General features: G+C 34.5%; 2 protein-coding genes and 1 pseudogene across 2 annotated transcripts; all 3 read right to left on the bottom strand.

The window, feature by feature from the left end:
* Nucleotides 1-1,987: 1,987 nt before the first annotated feature.
* LOC123204373 (UPF0481 protein At3g47200-like) lies at nucleotides 1,988-3,608 on the bottom strand. Its single transcript, XM_044620978.1, has one exon. The coding sequence runs from the start codon at nucleotides 3,606-3,608 to the stop codon at nucleotides 2,247-2,249; it is 1,362 nt and encodes a 453-aa protein (XP_044476913.1). The 3' UTR covers nucleotides 1,988-2,246.
* Nucleotides 3,609-5,352: 1,744 nt separating this feature from the next.
* LOC123204374 lies at nucleotides 5,353-8,997 on the bottom strand (annotated as a pseudogene).
* Nucleotides 8,998-11,522: 2,525 nt separating this feature from the next.
* LOC123204375 (UPF0481 protein At3g47200-like) lies at nucleotides 11,523-12,986 on the bottom strand. The gene has a single exon (XM_044620979.1). It carries the CDS (start codon nucleotides 12,984-12,986, stop codon nucleotides 11,523-11,525), a length of 1,464 nt encoding a protein of 487 aa, XP_044476914.1.
* Nucleotides 12,987-13,593: the final 607 nt, after the last annotated feature.

Below are 13,593 nucleotides of genomic sequence, written 5' to 3' on the forward strand. Positions count from 1 at the left end.
AGCCGCCATTCTTTCTCAAACACGGACAACGAAAGGTGGACAACTGAGGATGAAGCAAAGAGGATCAAACAAAGGACAGACATTGCGTTTCCTCATCAGAAAACCACTAGGGAGGGTGAGAGCTTGTTAATGGTAGGCTTGATAATATGCCAAAGGAAGAACAATCGCCAAAGGGGGAGGATGCATTTTTTGAGGGGAAATTATTAGTTTTTAAAACTAAAGTAGGAAAAGAAGATAAATTATTTTTTCTTTAAACAAAATCTCTAAATGATAATTTTATTCTTGATAGTAACATCAAAATTTAACAGATAGATGGGTATTTAGATTTTCAAAACTTGGCGAATGAGAGTTTGGGGATACTAAACCTTGGTTGGGAATAAGTCTTTTGGTTATTAGCAAAATTAATGAAATATTAGAATTTTCAAAGAAAAAGCTTAGGTTCGAATTTCTATCATACTTGTAAAATTTTAATTTGAATTACTTATTCATGTATTCAAAATTGTTTGCTTGGAATCAAATTTTTTGGTTTTCAAATCTCATGAGGAATAGACAACTTTAGATTTTTTTTTTTTGGACCTTTCAATGTATTTCAACAACGGATATATATTAAAATGATCCAACATACAAATTTAAATTTTAGAAAGGCCAAAAGACTATTTCTCACCCAAGTTTTAATACAAAAACAATACATATCCGCGAGGTTTAAAAAACTCAAATGCCCACCCATAGATAAAATCGTTATTTTATCAATAATAGTAAAAAAATAAATTTCATTTATTTTTTCCCTAGGTTTTAAAAATTAATAACTTCACCTCTATCTAAGGTTTTCTAACTTTCAAAAGTAACATTCTCCCCCCTCTCCAAACTTATAGTTTATTTCCTTCTCCTCTCCGGCCACCATCTTTGACCATTGGCGATGACCCTTTCAACCCTTGAAACATTGGCCACCAATTCTTCATCTCTTTGGCGGTAAGAAGAGTCAACAAAGGTGCTTGTCTTTGTCATTTCAAATGAATCGACTAGTCTTCATCAATTTAGGCAAATCAATCGTCTGGAATTAACGAAGATGCGTCTTCATTGATTCTTTTTTGCATCAGAAAGATGAAGATCTGGTGGTCGACGTTTTCTGGATTGAAAACATCGTCGTCGGTGGCTAGAGAGAAAAAGAAAATAAAGGGGGGGAATGTTGCTTTTGAATATTGATAAAATGATAATTTTATTCTTACTTCTAATAGAAAATTTTAGTAAAAGATAGCTTACGGATGAGTATTTGGGTTTTTTAAATTTTATAGGTATGTATTTCTCTTTACATTAAAACTTGGTTGGGAAATAGTCCTTTGGCCTTTTAGAAATGCAAGCCATAAATGTGAGCAATAACGTTTGTGGAGTTGGATACAGATGAAGAGAGTGATCATAATTCCATATAATTGATTGTACCATAAGTGGAAGTGGACAAAGATGACTTTGATGGTTATGGTAGCTACCAGCTGCAACAGAAACTTACAAAATATTGGCCAAATGATACAACATCTTTAATTCATATGTCAAACTTTAATCATTTGTATTGAGGGTGGTGGGGTTGGGAGAGGAAACATACATGCTCAAAAAGATCCTCAGTTTCTTCTTTAGATGGAGGAATCAAGCATGAACGACGCATTCTGTACAGAAGATCTTGGCAAAAGAACACGATTTCTTATTTAAAAGAGGAAACAAATAACATGTTATAAAATTTAGATAACCTTCTAGTTGGAAAATTAAGAGAAGCTGGATCACTTCTGGTGCTTATATATTCTTATTTTGAATAGTCGATAATCAAAAGAAGGTTAATAAGAAAGAAAGTTTAATTCGAGGAAAACCTTCAACCTCCAAATTAAACTTAAAAGAGTTGGAATATGATGAAAATTTCCTAATTTCCATTTATCTTTGCCAAACAACTCAAAAACAACTATGAAAGCAACAACCATATTAACTAATTCAAGCTAAATAAACAAACAACTCAATCTAAGAGACTTATTCAAAAGCACGAGCCACAATAAAGTGGGATTGACCATTACCCAGGTGTCCCACTTCTTGTGCAGGGACACGACATAAACACACTCATAATGTCACCATCACTTATACTGCGATGGATACCAACGGATACAGATACAAACTGAAGGAAGTTATGTTGAACAAGCACATATGGACATTTCTAAAAGCATTCAGGCAATTGATCTAAACAACAAGAACCATACCCTAAAACCCCCTTATTTCAAGCCACGGGTGTAACTCAGTACTGCCATGAGAGTTTGAATGAAGGCAAGCACCAAGAGGAGAGAGGCAGCCAAAACTTTGAGGATTGTCCATTTAGTAGTGAAATAATTGCGCATTAAACTTGTCCGGTCGCTATTGTAATAGGCCTCAAGATTCTTGATTTCATCGGAAAGATAATTGCCTCTGACACACTGGGTATTTCTTCCAAGATCTTTGAAGAAATCTGCAATGTATCTGTCATCGTCGGAAAATTTTGAGATGATTCCATCGAAAGAAAGGGACGAGACGTCTCTTGGTTGGCTGATGAGACAAGAAAAGAAAGAGACATAGTTACAGAAATACTTGATGTGCCATTCTCGAGACTGTTCCAAGGCCACACAATTTATCAGCACAATTGTCATCATTTCGTTGAATGTGATAGCTGGAATTTGGAGAACCCGATTGTTGAATTTTATATCCAGAAAGCTTTCAACTATTTTTCCTTGCATGAACTTGATCCCAGATTGCTTCAGTTCCGTTACGCATTGCATGGAATGTGTAGATGCATACGTCTGCTCGTCGCCATGGTTGACTGAGAGCGGTTTAACTGAACTCCAGTAAAATAATTCCAGTAGATGACTACAAATAGGTAGTTCGGACGGTAATGTCATTCTGGGTCCTGTCCAGGAAAGATTGAAGAATTCCAAGGCAAGCTTCATAAATTTTTTGTCAGGTTGATCGAACAATGACGTGAGAACGAACAAAGGAAGTTGGTTCTCAAGTTTAAGAACGTCCCTGGTGAGAACGGGAATCAATAATGGGTGAACGAGGATGGGATCATCAAGGACTTCTGGAATTTCATCTCGGCTGAGATAGCACAAGAGCTCAATGAGAAAGCAGCCATCAAGCAACATCATCTGAATCAAGTCTTGACTTGGCATATCCGAGACCTGCTTATGATATGAGTAAAAATCTCTGGTACGAGCTTCTAAACTCTGCATGTCTGCAAGAAGGTCGTTCAGGTCTCTGTGGTTCTTCTCACACCGGCGAAGGAACTTATCGAGAAAGAACCGTTTGTATTCTTCGAACTGAAGCAGATGGTTGCTTTTCTTGCTATGGAGAGGACCAATTGATACAATCTCAGGTTTCACATTCTCTGAACCGATACTCCAGATTGTGTGAGGAAGTCGCGTGGCGGAGTTGGATTGGACTGAATTTCTTATTTTTACGTTATTACTCAACATTATTTTAATACGACTGCTCGTAAAAGAGATTAATTCTTGCAAAAATGGATTTCGGAATTCAGCACCCTTGTCTGCCACTACAGCTTCTATGTCTTTGCCCTTCATCGAATGGCTTGAACTTGCTCCATTCATGGGTTGCTGTTTGTTTTCTGTCTCTTCACCGTGGATCACAATAGATGTGAGCTCGATTGCTTTCGTGTTTGTGTCTGCTTACACATGACCAAAACAATCAAGAAAGCTTTATTTATATATTATAATCTGGCAGAGTAGTGGTTCCTAGAAAATACTTGGTAAGTTCGGATTTATTACTTTTTCCCCCTGAAGGAAAAGGTTGTTTGTAACTTTTTGTCACCTCAAGGGAAATTTTTCCATGCAGGTTTCCTGGAAATTTCTTTGCAGGTTGTTTGCTCCTTCCTGGCAAGTGGCAAAAGTAGTCTAGACTTAAGGGGAAAGGAACAGTAGTAGAAACTGGAAAGTAACAGCGATAAAGAAGACCAAGTAATGGTTGTGATTGCTAACTGGATTTCACCAGGTACGGGAAATATTACATTATTTGTTACACCATTGACTAGAAATAGTAATATATTATATCATATTATGCCTTTTAAAAAGTATAATAAAATTAGTAAAATTTTTAATTATTATGTTGTTGTCTTAAAAGAATAAAAAAAGCCATTAAAATTTTAAATTTCTCCGGATATGTTTTAATTAAAATAATATTATATGAATATATTTTTTATGCATAATTTAAATATATAGAGGATGTGATTGAGTGTGATTGAGTGTTATTTTATTATTAATTTAAGATTATTCAATTATATGATAACATATCATTTGTATACTTAAATTATAAATAAAAATATGTACATATAGTTTTATTATTTTAATTATATTTTGGGTTTTGGGTTTTGGGTTTAAAGTATTAATAAAACAATAATACTTTATGCACAATTTATACACAAACAATGATGTATCACCATGTGATTAAATATTGTTTTATCTTTAATTTTAAACTGTTTAATTATATAATAACATATAGTTATTTATACACAAAAGTTATGTATATAGCACTACTCTTAATAAAAATATCAATATGTATATCTCACCAAATCACACCAATTTTCAATATATCTCAATAATCTTTATTTATATCATATCATATGATATATTTCTTCAATCATTCATACTTGCTTAATCTTATTTCCTCACCGTTCCCTCTCAACTTTCTTACTAAGTACGGAAAAATATAATCCCTAAGTAGTTCAATTCTTGGACTCTTCTTGAACTTTTGATTATGATGTAATAAGATCATATTAGAATTAAGCTAAAATATAGATTGGCTAAAGTTTGACTCAAATATATCATGATCAATTGGATCAAATTCGAGTTAAACGTAAATATTATTGAAAGTTTGCTGATAAAATGGATAGTATTATTAGTGTGATAAATAATATTATTAATAAAAAATGTCATTAATGAGATAAATAATATTATTAATTAGATAAATAATATTATTATTATCACAAGAAATTCTGATGTTTCTTTTCTTCCAAATTTGGTAAACCATGGCTCCCAAACATAACTTTCCCGTAACTAACTTCAATTGGTTTCTCACCCGTGCCGACACTATTTCATCAGTATAGTTTGGTCGAGCACTGTATTTTAAGCAACATTTTCCGAAAATTGCTTCTCAGACCCTCCCTGCTAAAATCACTTTAGGCTTTCATCGTGATTTTTATAGAACACACACTTGCGTCATTAACCATTCCAAAAGTTAGAAGTTTATTTCGAGTAAGGAGTTTTTGTTTGGTAGCTAGCCAAAGGATAATAACATGCCTTGGAATATGTTTTTTATGCCAAATTAGGTCAGCCCACTTTACTTCCCTCTTCCTGTTCCGAAGTTCATTTCATGCTTCCAGCAAAAGTTTCCCGTTAATACAAATAAAGAAGGAACCACCTCATGACTCTTAAAACCATTGAGGACAAGCTTCAGCTTTCCCATAACCTTCTCTAAGAACAAGATAGTGATATGATTAAGCAAATGCACCAAGGAAAAGAGGAGAAGAAAAAGTATTATAGGTTGTGATTAACCTTTTCATTATCCAACCAAATGTCAGAGAGCATAACAAACATGTCATTCTTTGCTCTCTTTTCCAGATCTGTAAGTCTGAACTACAGAAAAAGTACAGGAAAACCATAATTAACTAATATATTCTACATCTGCAGCACTGAATATGGGCAAAAAATGATAAGGATACTGTCTCCTCTTCAGTTAGTATACCACCACCAAAGAAGTCATGCCCTACAAGTAGCTCGAGTGACTTATCTCTGTCATCCAATGGAGGAAATCCACATGTAATTACCTTTATAACAAAATCACTATTAGAATATCTACTGCAATCAACAACATTAATACTTATGACTCTACAGCTTGCATGGCTATTCATGGGCAACAAAGATTACTGTAATTTGCACATGGTGTATAGCTACAGCTTTCTCAAAAACTACTATCACAAACTCCGTATTAGGTATAAAGATATCTCATCTTCCCAAAATTTTGTGCCCAAAAGTGAAAAAAAATATGATATAGGAAACAACAAGATTCCAAAAAAATGTCCTCTCATGAAAAATTCTAGGTGTTTCAATACATCATTAAATATTAACAAAAACAATGCAAAACTACTCTAAAAGCGGGTATAAATTTACCAATATGCTTCTGATGTCAAAGACAGTGCATGCATAGCAGCTCTTACAGGAAATACTTCTCTAGTTAACCTGAAAAATTCCCTATATAAGCATCTCGCCTTCTGCTAAAACACTGGTGTTTTCAGGGGGAAAAAAAAAAGCCTGTGCTGATTTTGTATAACTTGTCAAGAAAAACGATGATTTTCTCAGTTTGATTGCAACAAAAGAAGATTTGGAAAAATGGTGATCACGACAGACCCTCTGGAACAGCAACAGAAGCCTAACCCTATATAACGCTGCTTCAGAAGAAGCCTCACCTTGAATAGGCAGGCTGCCTGTATGCTTATATTAGTAAGTATAAGAAAATCATTCATTTTAAAGCCTCCAAAATATCAAACAAACTTGAATTTCTATAGAGATTCATATACAGCCACCACTACTATTTCCAACCCATTCCCTAACATTTTAAAATGAATTTCTGTTGGAACCTCAAATTTATGCCCCTTTTTTTATTAATTAATAATATACAGTAAAAACTCAATTATTTCCAGCAAGTGGAAGCCTGAAAGCAAAGTAGCCACAAGATACAAAATCAGAGGGAAAAAAAATATAAATCTCAACATATCAAATAACAAAATCTGTCCGGAAACACTTTTGACACCATTAAAAATTCTTCCACATAGTTAAAATTGTCTTTTTCTATACTTTATAGAATTTAATTAAAGCGATTTTTGGAGAAACAATTGACAACTGCAGTTTCAAAATGCATTTTTTAAATAAAAATAAAAACAACCAAAAACACACATGTGAAATGATTCGTGATCACCTTCCCAGGAAGAGCTTTTACTCAAAACACTTACTAATTAAATCCCACAAAAGTTTATAGTATCATATTAGCAATATTATGTCAGTAACAATTCTTTGATTAATGGTCGATGACTGACTGTAAAAAATTAGCATAGTAACATTATTGGAAATTTATGATGATAGAAGATTGATTATAGATAGATAAACTGTTAGGTGCTTTATTTAGAGACTTGCAATTAAAAGATTAAGAGAAGATGGATCTCTTCTGGTACTATAGTTCTTATATATTTTTATTTTGAATCATTCACAATCAAAAGAAGGCTAATAAGAAAGAAAGAAAATTTACTTCAAGGAAAACCTTCAACCTTCGAATCAAACTTAGGAGAGTTAGAATATCATGAAAATTGCCTGATTTTGATTTCTCTGTTAAATAATTTATAGGAATAGCTTAAACAACCTTTTCTTACAGATAAGTATGTACAACTCAAAAACAACAACAAAAGCAACAGTCATGTTGACTAATTCAAACTAAACAAGCAAACAACTCGATCTAAATAGGCACCTGCTACAACAAAGTAGGACTGACCATTACCCAGGTTTCCCACTTCATTGTGCAGGTACACCACATAAACACACTCATAGGGTGACCAAAGCTTAAGCTGCCATGGATACCAACGGATACAGATACAAACTCGAGGCACATACCCTAATACCGCATTAAGAAACTTAGAACTGACATGAGAGTTTGAATGAAGGTAAACACTAAGAGGAGAGAGACTGCCAAAACTTTGAGGACTGTCCATTTAGAAGTGAAATAATTGCGGACTAAATTTGCCCGGTCGCTATTGTAATAAGCCTCAACATTCTTGAGTTCATCCGAAAGATAACTGCCTCTGACACACTGCGTTTTCTTCCAAGCTCTCTAAAGAAATCTGCAATGTTTCTGTCATCGTCGAAAAATTTTGAGATGATTCCATCAAGAAAAAGGGACGAGACGTCGCTTGGTTGGCTGATGAGACAAGAAAAGAAAGAGACGTAGTTGCCGAAATACTTGATGTGGCATTCTCGAGACTGTTCAAAGGCCACACAATTTATGAGCACAGTATTCATCATTTCGTTGAAATGTGATAGCTGGAATTTCGAGAACCCGGTTCTTGAATTTTATATCCAGAAAGCTTTCAGCTTCTTTGCTTTGCTTGAACTTGATTCCTGATCGCTTCAGTTCCGTTACGCATTGCATGGAATGTGTAGATGCATACTTCTAATCGTCGCTATGGTTGAGTGAAAGCGGTTTGAGTGAACTCCAGTAAAATAATTCCAGTAAATGACTGCAATTAGGCAGTTCGGACGGTAATGTCATTTTTGGTCCTGTCCAGGAAAGATTGAAGAATTGTAAGGCAATCTCCATTAATTTTGCCTCAGGTAGACCAGAAAACGCCATGAGAACAAACAAAGGAAGTTGGTCCTCAAGTTTGAGAACATCCCTGGCGAGAACGGGAATCAAGAATGGTTTAACGAGAATGGGATCATCAAGGACTTCGGGAATTTCGTCTCGACTGAGATAGCACAAGAGCTCAATGAGAAAGGAGCCATCAAGCAACATCATCTGAATCAAGTCTTGACTTGGGCATATCGGAGCTTCTAAACTCTGCATTTCCACAAGAAGTTTTTCCAGGCCTCTGTGGTCCTTCTCACACTAGCGAAGGAACTTACGAAGAAAGAACCGTTTGCACTCTTCAAACTGAAGCAGATGGAGGCTTTTCTTGCTATGGAGAGAACCGACTGATACAATCTCAGGTATCATATACCTTGAACTGAAACTCCTGATCGTATTAGGAAGTCGCGTGGCGGAGAAGAATTGAACTGAATTTCTTATTTGTTCGCTATTTCTTAGCATATCTTCAATAAGACGGCTCGTCAAAGAGAGAACTTCTTGCATTTGGAATTCAGCACCCTTGTCTGGCACGACTGCTTCCATGCCTTTGCCCTTCATCGAATGGCTTGAACTTGCTCCATTCATGGACGACATGGGTTGCCCTTCGTTTTCTGTCGCTTCACCGTGGATCACGATAGATGAGAGCTCCACTGCTTTTTTGTTCGTTTCTGCTTACACATGACCAAAACAATCAAGAAAGCTTCATTTATATACTAGAATCTGGCAAAGTGGTGGTTCCTAGAAAATACTTGTCAAGTTCTATTTTAGGACAAGAAAGCCGTTTGCTTTCATACTTGCCAAGTACGATTTTAAGACATTCCCCCCTGAAGGGAAACGTTTGCACCTTCCTGGCAAAAGTAGTATTGACTAAAGGAAAGAGGAACAAACAACCTTGACAAGTCACCACAACAAATTTAATTAAGGTAGTGAAAAATTCTGTCCCAATAAATAAATAATTCGTCGTTGAAAGTTAATTGAGACGAAAATATAAATAGTTAAAAATGAGTGATACCAATGGTTAATGCTTCGTAATATTTATGTATGTATATATTTTATATACTAAAAATAAATATACGAATTTGATTCATATAAATTTTGTATGGAGTAGGTGAGATAAACATTTTATAAAATCATTTTTCTTGAATGAATTTAGTGTCAACTATTTAATAACTTTTACACAACGATTTCATTAAAAATATTTTATCTTCAAATGAAAAATTATGCATATGAATTAGGTTGATAACTATCACTTCAATGCCAATTTGTCATCAATACTGTTCAATATAATTATACTTAGGCCTCACTAATATTGTGGTTTTTGTTTTTTTGGGTATAGGGATAATAAATTTCCTTTTTAATATATATTAAATTATATAATAATATAAAATAATTAATTTAGATTAATTAGTAAATTAAGGATGATTAAAGTAGAATATGAATTTTACTTTTCGGGTCGAAGGGAATAAACTTGTAGATTGGGCCATGTATATTTAATATAGTGGTTCGTAGATTTAATTTTCAAACAAGTTTTTTGATTATCCAAAAAAAAATATAAATTGAATATGATTCATAAAAACATTTCCAACTTTTTCTAGTTAATTTTTTTAAAATATTAATTTTCATAAAAGTGAGAATGAAAAATTATTAGTAAAATTGTGGAACCGGCAATCCGTTGCCTGTAGCACACGCAGAATCATGGGTGCGCATTCTTCCATGGAACGGTTGTATTGCACTCTTCCAGTAATAACTAGAGTGTGAAACCGGAATTTCCAATACATTCCACTCTTCCGTTGCACTCTTCCATTAATAAGTAGAGTCTGAAACAGGAATTTCCAATACATTTCACTCTTCCATTAACGCAGAATCATGGGTTTGGACGACCCACAAAACCTATGATATTTTCCTTTTCATTTTTCTTTAAGTCAATTCAATGTTGAATAATTCTTAAATCTTAAATCAACGGGGAGACTGTGTGGCAAACAAAACCCAAGGGTAACAAGGTGAAAGGCCAAACCAAAGCGGGCGCAATTATTGAACCCATAATTTCTCTAATGAAAATATACCCTTGCCTTCAATGTTCCCAGCCATGACCCCATTGACAACCCAGCAACTGTACCTCTATTGCACTCTTCCATTAACGCAGAATTATAGTTTTGGACGACCCACCAAACCTATTATATTTTCCTTTTCATTTATCTTTAAGTCAATTCAATGTTGAATAATTCTTAAATCTAAAACTACGAAAGAATCAAAACTTAAAAACTCAATATCAATTACTAAATAATAAGATATAACGATCATTTAGTTTAGATAATATATAAGTATAAATAATTATTATGTTTAGTTAAAAGTAATAAAAGAATACTAATATATTTTTTTACTTAAATACCCTTAAATATAATTATTCTAAAAAAAATTTTATATTATTTGTTATAGTTATTGAAAATAAGGCTAATTTTGTCATAAAAATTATTAAATAAAAATATAATTATAATAAATAATTTTTTAATACTTAAGATGAAAATAATAATCATATTATTTTTTATATTACATGTTACATCACCATTGGTAATGAAAGATTACCATAATTTTTTATTACTTGTAAACTAAACAAAATAGTATAAATAATAAAAAATAGATTACCAGAATAATTTTTTTGCACCTCAAACCAAACGGACCCAAAGTCTTTTGATCTTATGTTTTCTAGTCCTACAAGTATGTAAGTCACAAGACAAATAGAATGGGCTTAGTGCACAACTAATTAACCGATGTAATTTGCTATTGTCATAACAATTTATCAATTTCTTACCACTGAAAAAGGAAAGGAGAAAAGAAACAAAGGGTTTAAGAATTATTAATGTTAAACTTGATAATACTCAGAAGAAAGTTGACTCTTAAGTCATCTATGATTCTAAGTAAATTGAATTATTTAGATCATGTTTCTCGTTGTTTATATTTGACAGCTGATCAATAATGAATTACAAAAGCATTCAAATTATTGATCAGCTGTCAAATATAAACAACGAGCCTAATACAATTCGAGCCTACTTTTATCTTGAAGGAGCAAATAACCTGCATTGAAATCCTTGACCAACAGAGAACCACACCCTAGTACTGCATTATTTCAAGTCATGGATGTAACTCAGAACTGACATGAGAACTTGAATGAAGGTAAGCACCAAGAAGAGAGAGGAAACCAAGACTTGGAGGGCTTTCCATTTATTGGTGAAATGATTGCGCATTAAACTTGCCCAGTCGCTATTGTAATAGGTCTCAATATTGTTGATTTCATCAGAAAGATAACTACTTCTGACACCCTGGGTATTTCTTCCAAGATCTTTGAAGAAATCTGCAATGTATCTGTCATCGTCGGAAAATTTTGAGATGATTCCATCGAAAGAAAGGGACGAGACGTCTCTTGGTTGGCTGATGAGACAAGAAAAGAAAGAGACGTAGTTACAGAAATACTTGATGTGCCGTTCTCGAGACTGTTCCAAGGCCACACAATTTATGAGCACGGTATTCATCAGTTCGTCGAATGTGGTAGCTGGAATTTGAAGAATCCGGTTCTTGTATTTTATATTCAGAAAGGTTTTAGCTTCTTCTCTTCCCATGAACTTGATTCCTGATGACTTCAGTTCCCTTACGCATTGCATGGAATGTGTAGGTGCATACGTCCGATCGTCGCCATGGTTGACTGAAAGCGGTTTAACTGAACTCCAGTAAAATAATTCCAGCAAATGACTGCAATCAGGAAGTTCGGACGGTAAGCTCATTTGGGGTCCTCTCCAGGAAAGATTGAAGAATTCTAAGGCAAGCTTCATAAATTTTTCCTTAGATTGACCGAACAATGACGTGAGAACGAACAAAGGAAGTTGATTCCTAAGTCTAAGAACATCCCTAGCGAGAACGGGAATCAACAATGGCCGAACGAGAATGAGATCACCAGGGACTTCGAGACTTTCGTCTCGGCCGGGATAGCACAAGAGCTCAATGAGAAAGGAGCCATCAAGCAACATCAGCTGAATCAAGTCTTGACTTGGCATCTCGGAGATCCCCTCATGATCTGAGTAAAAATTTCTGGTACGAGCTTCTAAACTCTGCATTTCCAAAAGAAGGCGCTCCAGGTCTCTTCGGCCTCTCCCACACCGGCGAAGGAACTTAGCAAGAAAGAACCATTTGTATTCTTCGAACCGAAGTAGATGGTCGCTTTTCTTTCTATAGAGAGGACCAATTGATACAATCTCAGGCTCCACATTCCTTGAACAGATACCCCTGATCGTATAAGGAAGTCGCGTGGGTGAGAAGAAATCGAAATTTCTTATTTTTTCGTTATTTTCCATCTTCTCTTTGATACGACGGCTCGTAAAAGTGATTACTTCTGGCAAACCCACTTCTGGCACTACTGCTGCTTTCTCTTTGCCCTTCTTCGAATGGCTTGTAGTTGCGCCATTCATGGACGACATGGGTTGCCGTTCGATTTTTGGCTGTTCACTGTAGATTACAATAGATGAGAGCTGCACTTCTGCTTTCTCTTTGCCCTTCTTTGAATAGCTTCTAGTTGCGCCATTCATGGACGACATGGGTTGCCGTTCGAATTTTGGCCGCTGTCCATTGCTTTATGAATATATAATCCCAGAGATGATATATAACTCGGGCTGTTAGTCTCCAGGTGCTCGAATGAGATAATGCCACGTGGTGAACTAGTCCATTGAATTTTCATTTGGGAATTTGGTGAACTAGTCCATTGAATTTTCATTTGGGAATTTGTCGTGCGGGTTATCAATCTCCTTATTGATTTCCATATGGGGAAGGAAAATCATATTTACCAAAAATTGTGAATCTAGCTGTGCGATATTAAGTAAATGCTCCCTTTCACCCTCAATGAAGCAAAAATGTCCCCTTCTCCATCTCTTTGGTAATAATACCCCACTTTCAAAGTTTCACACAAAAATGCCCCAAAACTTTTTCAAATGCCAAAATTACCATTTATAACTTCTATATAAACCCTTACCTACATATATTTTTCACATCATTCAAACTCTCATTCTCACTTTCATTTTTATTCAATATTTGATAGTACAGATTCGTTTAAAAAGAAAAAATTTATAATTCTGAATTCAAATAGAAACAAATTAATTCGTGAGAAAAAAGTATTTATACAAATCTTAACTCAAAACTTGATTTTAT

Source organism: Mangifera indica, chromosome 20 (assembly GCF_011075055.1).
Source record: "Mangifera indica cultivar Alphonso chromosome 20, CATAS_Mindica_2.1, whole genome shotgun sequence".
NCBI classification, from domain to species: domain Eukaryota; kingdom Viridiplantae; phylum Streptophyta; class Magnoliopsida; order Sapindales; family Anacardiaceae; genus Mangifera; species Mangifera indica.